The 22,415-nt window shown below is 38.8% G+C and overlaps 1 protein-coding gene across 1 annotated transcript in view; it reads left to right on the top strand.

The window, feature by feature from the left end:
* The window catches only part of PACRG (parkin coregulated), a 523,314-nt gene that overhangs the window by 311,244 nt on the left and 189,655 nt on the right, over positions 1-22,415 (top strand). Inside the window, exon 4 of the mRNA XM_021693419.1 lies at positions 11,088-11,237. Coding sequence (XP_021549094.1) covers positions 11,088-11,237 — 150 coding nt within the window. The remainder of the gene's footprint in view (positions 1-11,087; positions 11,238-22,415) is intronic.

The raw sequence follows: 22,415 nt of genomic DNA, 5'->3' as shown, positions 1-22,415 counted from the left end.
CTCCAAAATCAAAAGCTTAAAACAATAAGTGACTTAGAATGAAAGTCTGTTTCCTTACATGTGCTAAGTGCCAATTTCAGGTTGGCAGGGGTCTTGTTCACAGCAATCACTTAGGGGCGTAGCCTGGTGGATGTCACTGCTGACAGCACCAGAGGAAACAAGAGTCCCAAAGGATCTCTTTCTGGGAGAGGAAGTGCTCCATCCTGGAAGTAACATATTTCATTTCTATTCATTACTCATTGGCCAGATCTAGTCCAGGGCCCATCCAACCTCAGCAGGCCAGAAATTATAATCATACCATGGACATTATGAATAAGATATTTTAAAGTCTCTGGGTTCTGTTATATTCTTCTGAAGAGTACTTATTCTGACAGTTAACCTGTTCAACATAAACTTCAAACTTTGTCTCCCTGTGGTAGACAGCAATCAGAGTTCTTCCATCTCTCAGCTCTGGCTCATCATCTGGGCCTGCTGGGATCTCTTGCATGTGTATAACCCTTAGGGGTTAGCTAAAGCTGGGCTTTCTTGCAGGTTTTTAGTTTACCTGCTCTTTGGGGCTCTTTCTTCCAGGATTACCCACACACACACACTAACTTTCTACCTGCTGTGCCATCCCAAAAGTCTCACCTTTGACATCTCAAGCCAGTATTCCTGCTACTATCTTGTGCCCCAGGCCACATACCTTAGCTATTAGAGGCACAAAGCTTTCAATTCACAAATCTTAACTGATACACTTCCCTCTTTCAAGGACAGACTCCTCTCTACTTTCAGCCTACTTTAAATTCTTTGGCATGACCTTCAAGGATTCCTTTTAAATGTCTGGCTGCAAATTGTTTTTGACCTTATCTCTTATTACAGTTGACCCCTGAACAATGCAGAGTTTAGAGGCGCCAACCCCCTGCATAGTTGAAAATCTTGGTATAAGCTTTGACTCCCTCAAAACTTAACTACTAATAGTCTACTGTTGACTGGAAGTCTTATTGATAGTATAAGCCCTCGATTAACACATATTTTGTATGCTCTAAGGATTTTATATTCTTATAATAAAGTAAGCTAGGGAAAAATTTTATTAAGAAAATCATAAGGAAGAGAAAATATAGTACTGTACTGTATTAATTGAAAAAATCTGCATATAGGTAGACCCTTGCAGTTAGTGTTGTTCAAAGGTCAACTATATTTCCCTTTGTGTGCCCTGTTAGCTATAGCCAAACTAAATGTGCTATAAAATTTCTTTTCTAATTCTGTACCTTTGCTTTCTTTTAAGAATGCCCTCTCTCACATCCCCCAGGGCCTCAATGGTAAGGGACCTTCAAAGCTCAGCTCAAATAGGAATTGTTCTTTGAAGCCTCTTCTGTTTCTTCTCTCCCTGCTTATCCTAAACTCCAGCCCTCTACCCACCCTACTTTCCCTCCCCCACAGAATTTTATATCTTCCTTTGTTGTGTCACTTAGAACATAATCTTAGTAAATAATATATTCCCAACATCATCTAATGGGCTTACTAGTACATCATCAATTCATCAAAATACTTGCAAAATTAATTTGATCAGGTGCATAACTGTCATCCGTATGAAAATCTGTATAGGTGTCATAGTCAAAAGTGTGAAGTGGCCATTTGGACTTGCCACTATAATGTGTATCATACAAAAACTATTTTGTAAGAATCCCTAATCTCAAAGAACATAAAGAATATAATGACATAATGCTTTCTATTTACAAGAGAAATTATGTAAGTGGTGAGAGTAATTTTTTGTTTATTCATCTTACATTCTCTCATGTGATTCTTTTTGTTTATAAGCAGAAACCTACATTTGTGAGATGGTCTACTAGGAGCCAAGTTGACTCCAGCTGCTAAAGAATTACAGAAATATCACTGATCTACAACTAGACAGCACATAAGACAGTGGCCTCATTAGGAGAGCTCTAATGAGTTGAGGTCACCCAGCTATAAAGGATAAACATGCACAGACACAGCTAAAGAAACTTAATATTTAAGTAGCAATAACGTTTTAAAAAGCAAGATATTCTTGTTAATACTCAATGGAAAAAATATACCAAGTAAGGATAAAACATGAGAATCCATATCACAATATAAAAAATTGTTTTGAGAATTCTACTTAATTAGAAAGGAACAAGTACGACTGAAATGCATTACTCTTTATTTATGATCTAATAATTTTACTTATATACCTTGAAATTGCCCAGTTAAATGATTTTTAAAGCAATAATAACTATAAAAAAGTCATGATGTTTAACTTAAAAAGAAAATACCTAATTCTGAAAATATGGAAAAGAGGTGTATTAAGATTATTTTGATTACCAAATGCAAAAAAAAAAAATTCAAATTGTCAGTCAGGTTTGCTTGATGACTCACATAACTGAACAATCCAGAGATGGGTCTCATTTCAAGCATGGTTTAATCTGGTGGCTCACCACTGTCACTCTCTGCTTTGTTTTATGCAAGATCATCTTAAAGCTGGCTCCCTTCTTGGCCTCTGAATGTTCCAAGTAGATCCAGGGACTACATGCTTGCTTACTTACTTACGTATACCTGTAAGAAAGCGAAGTGTCATTGCCCCTGAATTTATTATACCACCTAGGGGCACATGCCCAGCCTTGAACTGTGGTCAAGGGGATAGAACACACTGACTGGATTAACCTAGGTCATGCAATCATAGTACTGGTTAGGGGAAAGGAGAAGTTAGTTCCCCAAATAACATGAATTCTATGTCAGAGACATTTACTGAGCACCAAATATCTAACAGCTCCCCAGCACTTCTGTTATGCAGTTCTGTGGAAGCATGGGACTAAGTCTGCCAATGGGCTGTGAATGAAAGAGGTGTGTGTTCCCTCCAAACTAAGCTTTTCAGAGCCAATGCACTGTCCTCCTACTCTCTCTTCTCCCCACCCTGTGTTAACCTGAATTGGATATCTACCATGAATGTGAAATGGTCCTTTTCCATGTGAAGCCAATGAGCCCATAGGGTTAATCTATTGCTGCAGCAAACCTAGCCTATACTGACCAATTCAGAGTCCCAAATGAGAACCCATATCTATAGAGGGAAATGGAATCTGGAATCTTATAGCTTAAAATATCCATTTTATCAGGAAGTCACCTCCATCTTGTGATCTTTCAGTAGCTGATGCTAAAGACCACACCTCTCTGTCCTTTTTGAGAATTAATGTGGCCACTGGAAAGGGACCTGTCCCTTGCTTCTACCACAGGCTTTACCATTTTGTGCAGATTAGTCCAACTCCTTGAGCTCAGGAGATGAGTCTGCATCTCCAGCTCTGAACATTTCTCCTGAACATGTTCCAAGTCTGGCTCCATTTCTACCAGGGCTTGGTGAGATGTTGGGAGGAAGTAGGGTCTAACCACCCTGAGCACAGGGCTTGAGCTCATGCAAACCAGACCCCAGCCTGCCATTAACTAGCTGTGTGGTTTTGGCAAATGAATTATGTCATTTCTCCCAGGGGATTATAAAACCTACTGCCCAGAGATGATGTAAGAATTAGCCAATCACATGAGTAGAATGTTTAGCACAATGCCAAGTCAAGGTGGTAATAATAGCAAATTATCATTTTTGCCTTCTTGGTGTTCCTTCATGGTCATAGCTCTGCAGACTTCCTAACTTTGGGTCATTGAAAAATTAATAGATTTGGATTCTATAACTCTCATCAAAGTTACAATAAAAATGTTAGATGGAAATGGATTAGATCAAGTAGAGACCTTGGTGGTATTGCAGTAGGACCAAATCATCAAGGCATATTGCTTGGATTCAGTTGCTCACACAGGAGGAAAAAAAAAAAAAAAAAGAAAAGCCTAACTCAACCATTTCTGTGCCTTGCCTACAAGGGAGGTCTTGCCAGATGCCTTGCTGATAGTCTGTCTATGATCTCCTTTATGAGTAAACTTATCAGAATACATGAAGTAAGCTTGGCCTGACATTTCAGAGAACTCACTCTGGCTGGTAATAATCACCACTATTTTCTTGGGAGTTCTCAAATAACTTGCTTAAATAATCAGTTCCAGAATTGTACCACATACTGATGCCAAACTTAGCAGTGTGCAGTTCTTCAAAGGGGGGCTCCTTCTTGGAAATGGGTGTTCATCTACCTTCTGTACAGTGCCACAACTCTCAGCTTCCTGGTTTTGTGTCATAGCCTTCTTTATAGTCGACTACTTCCACTGTCTTAAAGCTGGGGCAAATTTAGAAACCTTTCCTCCACCAGAGGAAGAAATGTAACCGTAATTCTCAGAAGTGCCTGCTTGTTACAGCAGATCGTGATTTGGTCTTATTCTGAGAATGGAGTCAGGGCTGGCCAGATCCTTGCTTGGGTCATCAGTCCATCTGTGGCCCACTCCTTCCGGCTGAACTGAGCCAGCAGTCTAGGGACAGGGGAGCAAGGTGCAAAGAGACAAACCCTGCATGCTTTCTGACAAAGCAGAGTATGGGTAAGTTTATTCTTTGTTACTGTTAGAGGTGTTCAGGATGTATGAAAGCCTGCAAAGCCCCAACCTTGGCTACAACAAGCGTGAGGAGTGTGTGGGATTACATTGTTATTCAGGTTTCTTTATGTCTACAAAGTTGTGAGTATAACCTCAATCATGCTAGGGACTCTATTGTTGAGACCAATTTGGTAATGAATACTTTCATTTATTAAAAAAATTATTAATTATGTATCAGTCTTTAAAACTAAGTATTTAAGGGAAAGAAAAGCCAAACACTCACCAAATGCTAAGTTGTGTTCTATGGTCCTAAAGTCAGAATATATTCTTGTCAATTGAGAAAGTATAAAAATTAACTACTTCTAATAACAAAGCTTTGAAAGAAAATCTGCATTTTGTATAAAGGTAGTTTTTCCTTTCTGCATGGGATGAGAGAAACATTGATGCTTTTATTGTTAACATAACACTTACTGGAAAACAATGAATTAAAGACAAAATTGTAGCCTTTATCATAAGTTTCCTGGATGCCCATAATAGCTGAGCTAAGTCTCTGATGCATTAATTGCCCAAGAATATGAGAACTCAGCCATATCACATTTATTTAGCAGTTGAATTCTGTTTGGGAAGAGACAAATTTCTACAATTTTGAAACCTACATTTAGTTTGAAAACATATTGTGAATTCATATATTTTGTAAATTAATGAATTACATGATTAGCGCCCCTTGACCAGCAAAATTTATGTCCATTGCAATCCAATTCAACTAGTATGTTAGACCGAACAATCTTAAATATTTATAAAATATTTTAACTTTAAAAAAATACTTAAGATACATCATTAAGATTTCTATAATAGGCAAATTCTTGGAGATAGCAAGCAAGTAGATGAGAGGTTACTAGGGGCTGTTTTGGGTCATGAAAAAGTTTTGGAAATAGGTAGTAGTGATGGTTGCACAATTTTGTGAATGTAATTCATGCCACAGAATTGCACACTAGCAAATGGTCAAATGACATTTTATATTATACATATTTTATACAATAAAAATAATAATCATTTAAGATAAATAAAGGAGAATGATTCAAAGTCTTAAATGTCTACTCTCAGCATTATAATACTGTATTTTCTTTTAGAAATTCTGGCCTCTGACATATGACCAAAAATAAATACTAGAAAGTTAAGATCAATTTAGCAATGTTTGTGATAATATATTTACTTTTAGAACCCCACTGAATTCACTCAAGAATTAAGTTCACCAGTAAATAAATATATAAAAATAATGTTTTTATGTATGTGTTATGAAGAATTTTTAGAATGCATATTGGGATAAAATGATCTTAGACAAATAGTATCAAAGTATAAAATTCCTTTGAGTAAACCTAACAAATTATGCAGAATCTAAATGAAAAATACTGTAAAGCTTTCCTGAGGAGGTTAAAGACGACAAGGAAAATTGAAGAGATACATGTTTCTAATGGAAAGATTCAGTAGTAAAGATGTAAATTTCACCCCAAATAATCTCTAAACTTATTAAAATTTTTATCAGCCTCAAGCATATTTTTTAAGCTCACCAAATTATTTTAAAGTTTGTCTCAAGATATAAATGGTTAAGAATAATCAAGAAAATACTGAGAACGCATAAGGAGAGAGTTCTACATTCCACTAAATTAAAATATACGAAGTCATCATGAAGAATATTTTTAGGTAAATATGCTGAATATTTTTTAAGCAGTATAAAAAAGTATGTCTTTTTAATGGAATAAAATCCTATGTGTACGTATGCCTACAGAAAAGATAGTCTCTACTGTTAGCGGCTGAGTATATAAATTTCTGTTTACATTCTATTCTACAAAATGAGATCATAGCTTTATAACCTACTTTTTTCCTCACCTGTATCTTATAAACATTTTCCTATTTTTTAAAAAATATTTTTCTATTAGATGACTTTGGTAACTTTGTAATTTTCCATTATATAGGTATACCTGATTTTACTTAATCCATTGTTTTTGGAACATTTAGATTGTTTCTAATTATAAATATTATCTATCACATCCTTCCCTGTGACTCTTTCTGCACAGGTGCATACTTCCTTAGACTAAATGCCCAGAAGCAAAATAGCTGGGTCAAATACTATACATATACAGTAGTGCCCACCCCCCCGGCCCCAGCACACACACACACTTTTATCCATGGTTTTGCTTTCCTTGGTTTCAGTTTCCCATGGTCAACTGCAATCCAGAAGCAGATGATCCTCCTTCTGGCATATGTCAGAAGGTCAATACTAGCCTAATGTTATGTCACAATTCCTACATCATTCCTCTCACTTTATCTCATCACATAGGCATTTTGCCCTCTCTCATTACCACAAGAAGGGTGAGTATAGTACGATAAGATAGAGAGGGAGAGAGACCACATTCACGTAACTTTTATTACAGTATATTGTTATAATTGCACTATTAGTTATAATTGCTAATTTCTTATTGTACCTAATTTATAAATTAAACTTTATGATAAGAATGTATGTATAGGAAAAAACATGGCCTATGTGGGCTTTGGTACTATCTGATATTACAAGCATTTACTGGGGGTCGTGGAACATATCCCCCATGGATAAGGGGTGGGGGGGACTACTATATTGCTATAGAAAGATTGTGATGGTTTATAATACGGTATCTATGAGAGTGCCTCTTTTCCTAAACCTGTGTCCACACTGAGTATTAAATTTTCAAAAACTTTTTGTTAAATGATATTCAAAATTATAAAGTAGTATTATTTTGATTACTAATGAAGCTGAACATTCTGGAGTATTAATTATTTTATTAATTTGTATATTATCTATTCATATTCCTTGCCCATTGTTTTTAACTTTATACTCTTTTTTATTATTAACATATAATGTCCTTGCCCATTTTTAAATTAGCAAACTCAATCTTATTGGTTTGTGATAGCTATTTGTATATCAAGGATATTAACATTTATAGCATATGTCAAAAATATTTTTTAGACTTTATTGTTTGCTTTTGCATTTTGTTTGGTGTTTCCAGTTTTAAAAGAAGTAGAAATATTTCCACTTTTCCTGATTCCCCGGTAGTGAATCATATCTAATAGTAGAAAATGTTCACACTTTGCAAAAATTACAGCAATAATGGATTTTATGCTTGAGAAAAATCATACATGTAACTTATAACCATCTAAGATGAATAAGTTTTACCACTTTGACTTTAAATTATTTTTTTTCCTTATTCTTCAGCAATTTCTATATATCTGGAAGCTCTATCTTGTTGATTATACTTGAAGGAAGTAAGCAGTACAATAGAAATCCAATTTTTCTGAATAGAAAGTTTCCACTGGCTGATCTATAATGTCAGTAGATATCTCATATCAGACCCTTTTCAAAATCTTAAATCTTGAGTTCAAAGTCCTCACTTATGTGTTGACAATAGCTTTCAGGCCTATCAAGACAAGAATAAACACATTTCTGCTCTTTCAAGCTACAGAATCATATTCTTTATATCTGTTAACATACTTTTTCAAAGGAAAAGAACTTTGTTTCCAAAAAAAAAAAAGCCCTTTTTATTTAATTCCATTGGGATGGTAAGAACAAAAAGACTTCCAACTTAATGGTATATCTTAATTCCTCAAGAATGAGGAAGAAAAATAGAGGAACTGAAGTGGAAAGGGGCAACATAAAAAAAAAAAATCCCTCTTGGATGATGCTCAGGGGCTTTTATAGTGCATACCCTGGCTTTATTTCACAGTGAGTGCAGAGGTTTTAGATCTATTCCCTGGTCATGTAGGAGACTCAGAGTTCCATTTTAGATGCCATTAAGAGTAATGGTTTACACATCTTACTTGTCAGTCATTGTCAATCCAATAACATTTATCACAAACATGTTAATTCAATCAAGTTTGCAGTAAAATGAAATAATTATTTCCTGATAGCTGTTATTACCATCCATGGTGAGAGAGATTGTTAGTTTATTTCCATGTGATCAATTATCTATACAGACAGGCATAAACCTAATCAACAAAAGTTTGATGTTATTATTACTCATAGATATAAAAACTTTACTCCATAATCAATATATTCTATATGGCGAACTCTAACATTGGTAGTAAATGAGCATATTCTAGGCTTATTGCAAGCATTGGTATGCATATTCTAAAAGAAGAAAACTGTGAGAAAGCCAGTATTCTCTAGCCATTATGGCTATGAAAATCTTTCCTGCGATTGTCAGATGGGCTCTACACAATGATAAAACTATTTAGAAAACTGTTTCTATGCTATCTGGAGTTTTGTTCCCACACTGCTAAGCAGAACTTTATCCCTATGAGCTGGAGTCAACCTTGTAGGAGGACTCTTTTTATCTAAGAGGAGACAGCCTCTAGCATGCTGTTCCCTCTCCTGGAATACTCTTCACCTAAATAACCACTACTCATCCCTCGAGTCTGTCCCTGTGTCTAGGAGCCTTCCTTACTCTATCCACTGGGCTGGATGCCCCTTTAGATTTGCTGTTTAAATACCCTATCTTTCTTATGAATATTTCAAACTTGTAGTATTTGTTCACTATACATGGGTACTAGTGCATAAACTATCACACAGCTCTATGCAGTTCTGGGCCCTGAACATGTTTAGCTTCATTGGTAGACTTTTTGAAAGAGTGTTTACTGCCCATAGTCCTCATAGCAACATTTCTGCTGGTTCCCAAGTTCTCTTTTGTTAAACTGAGCTGGGTCAGGAGGCAGGGTTCAGTACTTGGTTACCTGAAAAAACAAAACATTTTGGATTGGACAAAACCAGAAAAAGAGCCCCCACTTCTGTCTGTGAGATCCTATACCTGCCCTTCGCCCTTTCCAGAAACTTCCCTCGGGCACTTTGCTTTTGAGTATCTTATTACTACAAGTTTTAGGCTAAATCATAGCCTTCTATTTCTAGTTGTTTTCAGAATAGGGTATGGCCTGCAGTGTGTCTAAATTCTGTGGTAATGAGCCATCATACAATTGAAATTCCATAGTTATGTTTAGATTGGTTCCCGAAGTTAAAGCTGAGCCATCTCCATTCACCACATTTGTGTTTACAGACGGTCCTCAACTTAAAATTGTTTGATTTAGGATTTTTCTACTTTAAGATGGTGTGAAAGCCAAATGCATTCAGTAGAAACTGAACTTTGAATTTTGAATTTCTTTCTGGGCTAGTGATATGCGATAGAATATTTTCTCATGATGCTGGGAGGTGGCAATGAGCTGCAATTGCCAGTCAGTCATGCAAGGATGAACAACTGATACACTCACGATTCTGTACCCATACAACCATTCTGGTTTTCACTTTCAGTAGAGTATTCAATAAATATATGAGATACTCAACACTTTTGATCCTGGGAGGCTAGGAATCTGGTTGTATCATTGCTAATATGGGGGATGTAGGAAAAATATAAAGTTTATGGAGGAAACTTATCTTTGGAACACACTGAATTTGAGGTGCTAGAAGATCCCGGCTATTAGAAATGTGAGCTACAGTTCAAGAATAATGTCAGGACCGCATCACATATATTGACCATGGTGTCATCCCTTTTGGTAGCCTGGCTCCTTTTGTCCTTCCATAAATGACACATAGGTTAATCATAGCCAATCTTTTCTTTAGAAGATGGAACATCTTACAGTTAAGAGCCTTTGACTTTCTTTTGGAATAGTCTGGGGGCATCAGTTTGTCACCACCTCTGACGTTCTATGATACATGCCTTATATAGCCCTTCTATTTAAGTCTTGGAACTTTTAGTCATTTTAGAAAATAAATAATACATTCCCATGATTGGGGAAACTGAGACCACATAGGGGAGTTGGCAAGTTCATACATCCAATTACCAGCATTCTGGTCCCTAGTCCTCTGCTTTCCCCACTGGAACGAATGGTACCTTCCAGACCCAGCAAGTGCGGGGACAACCAGGTAACTTACTGTTTCCATCCAATCTCTCTAGGGTAGCTTGTTACTGTGCATTTAGAATTGTTCTTTAAAACCATTTTGCATTCTTTGGGTCTCTTATTTACTGTTGATTCCTTCTGAAGTTCTGAGCTTTAAAACTGTTGCTTTTCTTTCCTGCGTTCTTGAGAGTCTAAATATAGTCGCTTCATGTTCACTTCTACCAAGAACCTTGTCAGTGTTTGTTACAGCCTGTAGTTTCTTCTCACACACACCACACCCAGTTCTCCCTTCCCAAATAAATGTTTGTTTCGTGGTAATGGTTTTAAGGATCACATAGGTTGTTAACTGGAAAGGACTGTTGCATAGAAATTTGTCTGTCGGCCTTCATGGGGCCCTTTTACCCCAACGACGCTAACGGATCTTGTCCATCACCAGCCTCTTCTGTGAAGGACGATGAGCGGCTTTCTTAGGGTTGGTGAGGGATGGGCACAAACTGGAAGAACAAATAATTAACAAACAAGATCTTGTTTATAACATTAAAGGCTACCGGGCATCATTCAAAACTATAGTAATAAAGGTTCATCCAGCTAACCTGAGGTTAGCTGGATGAACAGTTAAGTTCATTAACAGTTCAGTTAAGTGTTCTACAAGTGGACTTCACCTTACCATTGTTGGAATTAATGCTTCTTATTTTCGGTTTGTTCCTTGTCCTACCTTGAAGATGCCTTGAACCTTCGAAACCGACAGGTCATCTGCGTCACCCTTAAAGTCCTCCAGCATCTGGTTGTGTCAGCTGAGATGGTGGGTGAAGCTTTGGTGCCCTATTACCGGCAAATCCTCCCCATCCTGAACATCTTTAAGAATATGAATGGTGAGTGATCCCAGGAGTCAAGTGTCTTTTAAGCCCTAAAAAAAGGGAGTGGTTTGAAGTGGAGTTAATTAGCAACACATTTAAGATTTATTATTGCTTATAAACCAAGATCCATTTGGAGATCTAAATAGCATAACTCCCACTCTTCTCCTGCTACTCCCCAGAGAAACAGTAAAATTAACAATTTCATTTATTACTCCTCACACGTACAGCTTACTTACTCAGTACAGAAGTGCTGAAGCAGTTCTATAATCTTCCAATAATTAAATTGTAAAGTTTCTTTTAATAGTCTTTTGAATACATTAGTAGGTTTTGAGTTTGTCCTTTCTCTTGGTAGTAATTCTACCTTTAGAGAGTTTCTGTTAAAATTGCAGTCTTATTAATTGGTTTAAGATGAGTTTTTAAAGCAATATTATTAAAATATGGCTTGGGGAGTTTTAATCTATGTTCTCTCATTTCTAAAAAAGAAACATCGATAATTTGTACCTCTTTAGTTGATGGTGAGTGCTGATTATAAATATATAGGTGCTGATGCATTTATTTGTTTTAATTATTCTATAAGCTTTGGAAACACTGGTGAGCTCAGTTGAATCTGCTTTACCCTAACAAAGGTACTAGCAAGTTGTGGTGATCTCTGGCAGGCAGTGGATGTATATTTGATCATTGGGAGTGTGATTTTCCTTTTATTCCTCCTGAAAAGATGGGATTCTAATTTTCTTTTATGTTGCTGACTTTAAATTTCCATACTTCTCATATGCACAGCGTTAAATCAACATTTGAAATTAATTCCTGACAGTCATGTAAATAAGTTAGCAATCTAGTGGAACACTGCATGAAAATTTTGTGACATGATCTGCTCACGTACATACAAGAAAAAAAAATCAAACAAAAAAACTGAGTGTTCCTGCCACATACAACTCCTTTGTTTGGAATCACTATTTTTTATATTATTCATAAATTGCTATTAAAAGTCTGGTGAATCAGGCAGACTACTCAGGAAATCATGGAATCCTCAGAAAGTCTTTAGCTGTCGTTCAATAGTAGGACCTACTTATATACTGAATATTAAATATATTTAGTAAAAAGGATTTCACCTGGAGTTATGGGAGCTTAAGAATGCTCATAATGGAATGAGTTAATATCCATTCCAAAATACCTGAATGGCAGAAGACTTAATGGGGACTTTGAGACAAGTTTCAGGAAACTAAAAAGCTAGGTGTTAGTAAGTGAATCTCCTATGATCTAATAAACTTACAGCTTTAGTAACAGCATTTCTACTTTATGGAAAATACTTATTCAAGTATTTTTTTATTCAGACTTCCTGTTTTTACTGTATAGCAGCATCGAATATCCATGGGGTTATAGAATGACTCTGTGCGTGCACACCGTTCAGTTATGGTTCATTAAAGAAGTCCTAAGTTCGCCCATCGTATCTAGCCTCCAGTTAACTGGAGAGAGACGTAGAGATGGCAGAGAGAAAGAGGACAGAGATAGAGAGATGACAGAGAGGGAGTTACTTAAAACCTGGAAAAATCAAAGAACAGCCACCCCCAGAAAGTCTCAGTTGTAGCTAACATTTTTCAAGTGTGTGATTAGTAAGGGTCTCTCCTCAATAATCCTCACGGAAACCTATAGTAACTGTGGTATTGCTATGTCCGTGTTTTCATCGTAAAAACTGTCTCTCTGGAACTCCTCTCCTATATAAGCATGTGCTTCTGTGCTTGACCGTCATGGACCACGAGCTCTAGCACACGTCTCCCCTCCCTCACTTGAGTAAGAGCCGGTGGCTCCTACAACCCTGGGCTTTTGGTGTCCCACAGTAGAATCTGCAGCTTGAATCTAAGCATCATTTTGTACTGTATAAAAGAAGAAAACCAGCGATGTTCAAAAGACAATTAGAATCACCCTCATCCTCAAGGAAACCTGTAAAGAAGAGTAAGTTCAGCCACCACAGAGAGAGAAATCACTAGATTATTAAACAAAAGCAGCTGGTTTTTACATCTTTCTCATACTTTTGATTTAATCCTTTAACTCACAGATGTTCACATGCTTAACAAAGGAAGAAATTGGCTTTAGGAATATATCCCTGTTTAGATTTTATCAATGTGCAAATTTATAATTTATATCCTAGCCTTAACTGGTTCCAAACAAGGTTAATTATTTTGGAACATTTCGAAATGCATGCACGAGGAATTCTACATTCAACTATTTTTCTGCTTAATATCTTTCTGACATTTGAGGGGGAAAAATACTAGCTTCAGCTTCATTTTCTCCTTATCTTAGAAACCTGTCAGTACAACGCCAGGATGCAGTAAGCTGGATTTCCAGAGGGTCATATTACAAAATTGGAGCATTCTAGCTATAAAACTTAAAACTATTCTCCAAAGTGGCTATGTTTCCATAGATCCAATTCTACCAGAAGAAACATATCACACAGGATTTCCAATTATAGTAGTATTTTTACTATAGAAATAATTTAACTTTAATAGCAGTTTAATAAATCCTGTTTTGTAATTATAGGTAGTCATAGTCACAGACCATATATACTTACTTTATCTAAGCAGATGTCTTTAGTACCAGTTATATTTATCAAGAAAATTATATTAGAAATGTATAGCATGTAACATTTGAAAAAATTCATCCTTAATTTCAATGTATTTAAAACAATTCCACACGTTTCTAGGTTTCCTCTTTTCCCTGCTTAACTTTCACACAAATCAATGTCCTGTTAAATTCAGGTTGAAACCTATTTCTTTCAAGCCCCACCACAAAATATTTGTTTAGGATGAGACCAAAGATAAGTGCCAGAAAGAAAGAATGAGAGAATAATCCTTCAAACGTAATAACCTTGTCCTCTGTCCGTGTTCCCTCCACGTGCAAGCTTTAGCTTCATTCCACTGCCTGCTCCTTTCCTGCAATTTCTGTCCTATTTTAATGTCAAATGGACTCTGTTGGAAATGAGCAGTGGGGCTGAGGAAGCAGGCACACACTCCGAGGGCCTTGGACTTGGAGTCTTCCCGGAGGACCAAAGGGAACCAAAGAGGGGGCAGGCAGGAGTGGGTAGCATTGGCAGTCCCGACCTATGCCCTGATCTACACTGCTATAGGTAGTCAAACTTACAGCAAGCCCCATGAGATTATTCCTGTCTGGAGAGTAAGAGTGGCTTTGTGTTACTCTTTATGCATAATATTTTTTACAGGGTTTAATTAGGCTAAATTTTAAAAGTTATATAAACAACAGAAGTCTAAGATGAAAGTTGTAATGTGGAGTGGTGGAACATCTAGAGTCAGATGCAAATCATGTAGCTTCTCTGAGCTTACATTGCTTTTAAATTCTTCTAAATCATCTGTACAACGTAGAAGAGCATCTTTTTTGTATGGTTGATGTGACAATTCAAGATAATGTGTCCATAAGTTCTTCGTGTACAGCCTGGCCTTGACTGGGTGTTAAATGAGAGCGCCATCTTTATCATACGACATGATATACATGTACAATATTATATACATATAATATTATGATATTATATACAGATATTGCAATACTATATAAATTATTATATCACAATATGAATAGATGATTGAGTATATTGGGCCCCCTGTTGGGTAACTCATCCCTTTAGCCCTACTGTGAGCCTATGAATGGGGTACAGATTCCTGGTTTTCAAGCGGGGGTGATCCCTTTGCCTCAAAGGATTCATCTTGCCTCTGATTGCCATATGCCAGGTGGGTGACCAAATAAGTTTTTTTTTTTTAATTTAATTTTATTATGTTATGTTAGTCACCGTACAGTACATCATTAGTTTTTGATGTAGTGATCCACAATTCACTGTTTGTGTATAATACCCAGTGCGCCATGCAGTACGTGCCCTCCTTAATACCCACCACCAGGCTAACCCATCCCCCACCCCCTCCCCTCTAAAACTCTCAGTTTGTTTCTCAGAGTCCATAGTGTCTCATGGTTCATCTATCCCTCTGATTCCCACCCCCCTTCATTTTTCCCTTCCTTCTCCTAATGTCCTCCATGCTATTCCTTATGTTCCACAAATAAGCGAAACCATATGATAATTGACTTTCTCTGCTTGACTTATTTTACTTAGCATAATCTCCTCCAGTCCCATCCATGTTGATGTAAAAGTTGGGTATTCATCCTTTCTGACGGCTGAGTAATATTCCATTGTATGTATGGACCACATCTTCTTTATCCATTCATCTGTTGAAGGGCATCTCGGCTCTTTCCACAGTTTGGCTATTGTGGACATTGCTGCTATGAACATTGGGGTGCATATGGCCCTTCTTTTCACTACATCTGTGTCTTTGGGGTAAATACCCAGTAGTGCAATTTCTGGGTCATAGGGTAGCTCTATTTTTAATTTTTTGAGGCACCTCCACACTGTTTTCCAAAGTGGCTGTGCCAACTTGCATTCCCACCAACAGTGTAAGAGGGTTCCCCTTTCTCCACAACCTCTCCAACATTTGTTGTTTCTTGCCTTGTCAATTTTTGCCATTCTAACTGGTATAATGTGATATCTCAATGTGGTGTTGATTTGAATTTCCCTGATGGCTAATGATGATGAACATTTTTTCATGTGTCTGTTAGCCATTTGTATGTCTTCTTAGGAGAAGTGTCTGTTCATGTCTTCTGCCCATTTTTTGACTTATTTGTTTTTTGGGTATTGAGTTTGAGAGGTTCTTTGTAGATCTTGGATACTAGCCCTAAAGACCCCGAATCGCCAAGGAAATGTTGAAAAAGAAAAACAAAGCTGGGGGCATCACATTGCCCGATTTCAAGCTATATTACAAAGCAGTGATCACCAAGACAGCATGGTACTTGCACAAAAACAGACATATAGACCAATGGAACAGAATAGAGAGCCCAGATATGGACCCTCAACTCTATGATCAAATAATCTTCGACAAAGCAGGAAAAAATATGCAATGGAAAAAAGACAGTCTCTTCAATAAATGGTGCTGGGAAAATTGGACAGCCACATGCAGGAGAATGAAACTCGACCATTCTCTAACACCATACACAAAGATAAACTCAAAATGGATGAAAGACCTCAATGTGAGACAGGAATCCATCAAACTCTGAGAGGAGAACAAAGGCAGTAACCTCTTTGACATTGGCCACAGCAACTTCTTTCAAGATACATCTCCAAAGGCTAGTGAAACAAAAGCAAAAATGAACTTTTGGGACTTCATCAAGATAAAAAGTTTCTGCACAGCAAAGGAAACAGTCCACAAAAGAGGCAACCCACAGAATGGGAGAAGATATTTGCAAATGACACTACAGATAAAGTGACCAAATAAGTTAAGGACTCTGGGATTTATTCAAAGATAACTGGTTTTCAAGTCCATCTCTTCCTGGCATAATCTTTAAACTGGAATATGTGACTGATGTTTTGGAGAAAGTCATATTTTAAAAAGAGAAGCCTGAGTGTGACCAACAAGGGACACCTGGCTCACTATCCTCTTTGGAAGATCCGAAGTAGTATCTAAGTTTGAGATTATTTTCCTTAATTCTAAACAATGAATTTTGGATATCTAAACCATGTGGTCTTTCCAGTCACTGCTTTGGGGTGAAAGAGAAGAAAGAATTTCTACAATCGCAATTTCTTCTTTCCTGTATCCTTTCACGAATGTTATTAAAAGTTACAGAAAATTAAGACAATAGGAATGTTCAATTTATAGCTTCCAGAGATGAAACTACAAAATTAATGGTGCAGTGTATTGCATTTGAGAAGCATAAAACAATAAATGGCATTAAAACATTTATAGCTAAAATATGGGACTCTGCCGGCAGATTAGAGCTCTCCAATCACCCTGTTTTCTGGAGGCAATCCTAATTTTGGTTCCTTTGTTTCCAACTGCACCAGTAGTCCTAAAATAGCTCAGAGACTCCAGGCATCAGCGATTCTAATAGCACCATAAGTTTATGTCTTGGAACATGTGAAAATAGAGTAATGAAATAACATTTGTTTATGTGGATGTGGAAATCAAACATGGCCCCTTGTGTGTAAGTTTTCCTAGGATAGTTCTAGGATGTATGCCACTAGAGACTAATAAAAGTCTATGAAACAGGGATTTAAAAACTGCAATTCAAGTTCAGACACATTAAAACATATAGATAGGAGAATGCATTAAATTTGTAAAATTTCAGAGTATTTGTACCAAGTCTTTGACCCTGAAGTTTAAGTAGTTTGAAAAAGCTAGAAACAATTGTTTTCCACTGGTAGTCATTTAAAACACTTCTAATGAAAACCTAGGTGTTCTCAGTCAACCTGATTCAAATTCTCCCAGATGTTTCTAAAAGGACCTATTCTCAATGGTCCTTTAAAATGTTGATGAACTTTTGGGAGCTGATTGTGTACCAAAAAAGTCTTTGGTTTTTTTGTCTCGTAATTGACTTGTATAAAGGTTATTTGACAGAGCCTTAAATTTAATTTTGGAATTAAGGTTTATTCCCCATGGGATTCTGTCCAATTTTGAGGATGACTTATATTTTAGAAATTTACTTCAAAGTTTCTTTGAAATCATTAGGTTTATTGGATGTGAAGGCACGTGAGTGTCCTAAGTTTATTAAGGAACATATTAGAACTACCACCTCCATTCCTGAATGGTAGATTCAGAATGAACATGTGTCTCTCTCATCTCTTCTGAGTTCTTCCTTCGCTCAGATTTTGCTAGTTGCCCAAAGGAGAATCCTAGGATCATAACAAAGCTGGTGGATACATAGCAGGTCTGCACCTGTCTCCAATTTACTCAGCTCTCATAGCCCATCAGAAGTTCCACAGGTCAAAACGTTCATGTTGGGTGTTCTTTCTCCTATGCAGACTATGGCACACTTAGAAGAATTAGGTGCTTCGCAGGTGTTTGTGTGGGATTCCTACCCTAACCCAGTCTGCCTGACCACTACTTGTTTATTCAGTCCTGTCCTAAATAAGTAGCTTCACTATTTCATGAGGTAACCCATTCTCCTTCCAGAAAGAAAGGCATGCCCTACACTAAATTGAAACCTATGGCTAACGTTCTGTCTGATTTACCTGTCTAATCTAAACCACACAAAACAGTGTCGGATCCCGTTCCCAAATAGCAGGCCTTTGAATAATTACATAAAACTTTCCTTCCCTCTCAATCTTAATTTCTCCAAGATCAAGGTCTCTTCTTCCAAGTGTTCTTTATAAGCTCGGCTTCCAAAATCTCAGGGGGTGGGGAGGGAGGACCCACAGATCTGCAAACACTGATGACTGCAGTAATCTGAGAACAGCCCCGGGGGACAGAGCATCCTGAGAAAAGTCAAGACTTGCTGAGGCCCCCCGCATGTGGTCAGCCTGTAAGATGGCCTTACCATTTGGAAATCTACAAATGCTTACTGAATCCATTTCCTCTTCACTCAGACTGCTTCATTCAAGTTTTTCAAACCCAATTCACTTGTAAGGAAAAAAAAGTCCATATTGGGGGAAGCACGTATTAGAAATTGCCTCTGTAATCTGTTCTCTGTAGAACTCCCTGGTTGCATCTGCCAAGAGGGAAAAATTATTCTCCAAGTTGTCTATCTGTATCTAGAAACACATGAGCCGGCAGGGTGATGAAATCAGAATCCAGTTCTGATGGCTGTGTATTAGTTTCTTAGGGCTACTGTAAGACATTTCCATACACGGGGAGGCTTCAACAAAAGAAAGTAATTGTCTCATGGTTCTGGTGTCAGTAGGCCACGCTCACCAAGTCTCTAGGGAAGAACCCACACCATGCGTGTCTCCTCGCTCCTGGTGCGCCTGGCAGTCCTTGGCCTGGAGATGCACCACTCCAATCCCTGCCTCTGTCTGCACATGACACTTTTCCCTGTGTCTGTCTCTGCGTCTCTTCTCTTCGGAAAAGCACACCAGTCCTTGTAAAGATTGGGTGAAGGACCCAGCCTACCCCCAGGATGACCTCATCTCAACGAAACACATCACAAGGACCCTATTTCCAAATAAGGCCACAATTGGAGGTTCCAGAAAGGATGTGAATTTGGGGCGACACTGTTCAACCCAGGACAGCCTTGGATAACTCTCCCCCGGGATGCATGGAGATAAAATCCCGTCCTTGATAAGTAAAACCAGAGGTTTTGTGTGCCTTTCACTCTCTCACGTTGACATAACTGAAGGCAGACTCCTACTTTCCACAACAGCAAGTTCTACTCATTTTCCTTTCAGCAGGATAGGTTTGCTGAATTAGGAAAGGAAAGGAATCTAGGGGAGCATGAGCAGAGGGGATGGCAAAGAATTGATTTTGTTTCCCTTCAGTGATGCTGCAAACTAAGCAAAGAGGGGAAGCAAATGCTTCCTCAGTTTGGGGTGCTGCCCTGGGTACCCAAGAATCCCCCAAGGGGGCTGCTGCCACCAGCCTTACAGAGGGCCCTGGGGACCCACTCAGGGTAGGGGACTGCATCACCTGCACCTGTTCTTGTCTCCATCCAACCAGCTGGGCAAGGGGGTCAGCCACTGTGTGCTTGAATGGGGTTTGGACCAGTAAGTTGGGGTTCACCTTGTGGACAAGGACAGGTAGAACAATGTGTGGAAAAACAAGAAATGGGGGACAGTCTTTAAGAGCAAAGGCTCTGGCATCATGTTTCCCAGGTTTGAACTCTGGCTTGAGGTTAACCAGCTGTGTGACCTTTGATGGGTTATGTAACTACTCTGGGCCTCCATCTCCTTAATTAGGAAAGCAATTTGTTTGGATAACTAGAGAGAGCTCGCTGACCTGCAGGGAGCTGCAGGGGGGCTCACTTTGGAGCGGTGTCAATGGCATGAAGATGAGGGGAAGGGAGGGTAGAACATGAGCGAAGTTGCTTTGCAAATTAGCAGGCGGTAGGTAAATGTCACGGGTTGTAGGGAAAGCTGTGGTTTCGGGTCCTTCCAAGAAAACTAAGAGAAATCGATTAGAATTCCTTTTTAGAAGAGAATCGGAGGGAGACCCCCTCTGTTCCACCCTTCCTCCTCCTGTTAGATGATTCTGGCTCCTTCTCTGGATTCTCTGGTTTCCTCACATCATTTCAGGAGAGGGTTGAAATATTTATCTATTCAAGAGGCCTAATCTAGACGTTTCCCAAAAGTGGCCCGCCCTAATGGACTCTTGAGATCCCAGCCTTTTTCCAGAACAGACACTGCTTTCAGTTTGTAATCTGTAGTTTCTCTGTGTGAATCTTTCTGAATCTCAGTGTCTGAGTTGCATCGTGGGTGTCCCAGGTTCACCTGCGTTAGCTACATCGTTCTAGTTTTTACCACAGCACCTCCCTCTAGCTCCCTGGGTAACTTCACCTCAATGGGTCGGATTGTCCGAAGAACACCGAATTGTAGACACATTCGTGGCCCAGGTGCATCACGATAGTCCCAGATTAATGGCAAACTTGGTGTTATCTAAAACGACCTGCATAAGTAAACCCCATTAATCATCTCTGAACTACTGCAACAGGGCTGCTATTTTATGGAAAGGATGGCTTGAGACGGGTGCTGGCCATCTATGCCCCGCTGCCTGCTTGCCGAAATGGACCATGTGTCCTACCCATGGTCTTGACCTTGAGTGACCACCCTAATCCCAGTCCAGGGACTCTCAGGAGATAGCACTTGTTTTTTCTCCAGAAGTGAACTCAAACATCGCATCTTCTAGAAGCTTCTCTGATCTTGCTGTGACCAGCAGAAGGAATTGGTCTCTCTCCCCTAGGGCTTGCTAATGTCTTTCCTGCTGTGTAAATTCTGTTTCCTGTGTCTATCTCTTCAACTAGCCTGGCTGGGAGGACCCAGAGGCAGGGAGAGGGTGGGGACAACTGGCTGTTGGCTCAACCTGTCTGCCAAACCATGTGTGAAATTTATGTTTTGTCCCCCTAACACCCACCCATGAGGTACTCCAAAATGGATCAACATACAGAATGATTTGATTCTAGCTGGTTCCCAGTCTTTGGCCAGTACATCTCCACCGCAGGCTGGAAACTGGCACATTTCTGAATAGGAGATTTCCACCGATTCAGCTAAGGCCTTTAAGATATGCCTAGAAAATCTGTATAATATGCTTTAATGTATTTAAAAGCTCAAGATGGGCCCCAAATGAGCAAGCATGCAAATATTCGCCCAAGAGAAAACCATGTTCTTTTCTATTTTTGCAACAGAAAGTTTTACTTAATGTAGGCAAGAAAGCACATAGTGATTTCTAAAGCTTTAATTTAAGGAGGCTCCTGTATTGGGCCAGATCATAATTTGTACTTTTTAAGTCACCTAAAATATCATCTATGGATTTGTAGATAATTAAGATCTCGTTCTCATTTTCCTTTATATGCAAATCTTTCATGAGCACCAACAAATGACTTTTTAGAGGTCTCTATGTGGACATTGCAGAGAAAATAAGCATGTCACCAGTATAATTGTTATGTTGAATAGTCACTATTCATGACATAATTAAAAGGCAAGTTTTGGGGCGCCTGGGTGGCTCAGTTGGTTAAGCGACTGCCTTCGGCTCAGGTCATGATCCTGGAGTCCCTGGATCGAGTCCCGCATCGGGCTCCCTGCTCGGCAGGGAGTCTGCTTCTCCCTCTGACCCTCCCCCCTCTCATGTGCTCTCTCTCTCTCAAATAAATAAATAAAATCTTTACAAAAAAAAAAAAAAAAGGCAAGTTTAAAAGGGACTTGGAGACAAAAAATAAGCTTTATTCAGCGGGGGAGTCTTTCCTTGACTACATAAAGCTTAACAGGGGCCTTAATTGTTCTACCCACTCAGAAGATCAAAGGCACTTGGTGTCACACAACTCCAGTACTTAGAATCACCTCTTGAACAGATTGATCAAAACTCTGAACTTGACTTGCCCTCAGGTGTTCCCCCCTCCCCCAGCTCGGATCTGTTCTGTGCTGGAAGCTTGTGGAACACAGGCGTGCACTGGACCGTCCCCTCCATTTCTCTGCCTCGTGTGTTGTCATCCCCTGACAACCTTGTCTACTGAGGTTGTGTCCCCTACGTTGTCAGGGTGGGGCACACTGATGGTGAGGAGAGGGACAGTTCTTGCAGCCAATGCTAACCTGAGCTGGCAGACACTTACTCTCTGTGCCTGGAGGCGGTAAGGCTGATTGTCTCCTGGGAAACATGGCTGACAGATCTTCAGTGATCCTTGCCCTGGGCAGTCGCTCTCCATCCTGGAGGTTCTCCTTCCTTC

This window comes from Neomonachus schauinslandi, chromosome 8 (genome assembly GCF_002201575.2).
Source record: "Neomonachus schauinslandi chromosome 8, ASM220157v2, whole genome shotgun sequence".
In the NCBI taxonomy this organism is placed as follows: domain Eukaryota; kingdom Metazoa; phylum Chordata; class Mammalia; order Carnivora; family Phocidae; genus Neomonachus; species Neomonachus schauinslandi.
Note: the sequence above shows the minus strand (reverse complement) of the source record. Positions and strands in the feature narration are given on the sequence as shown.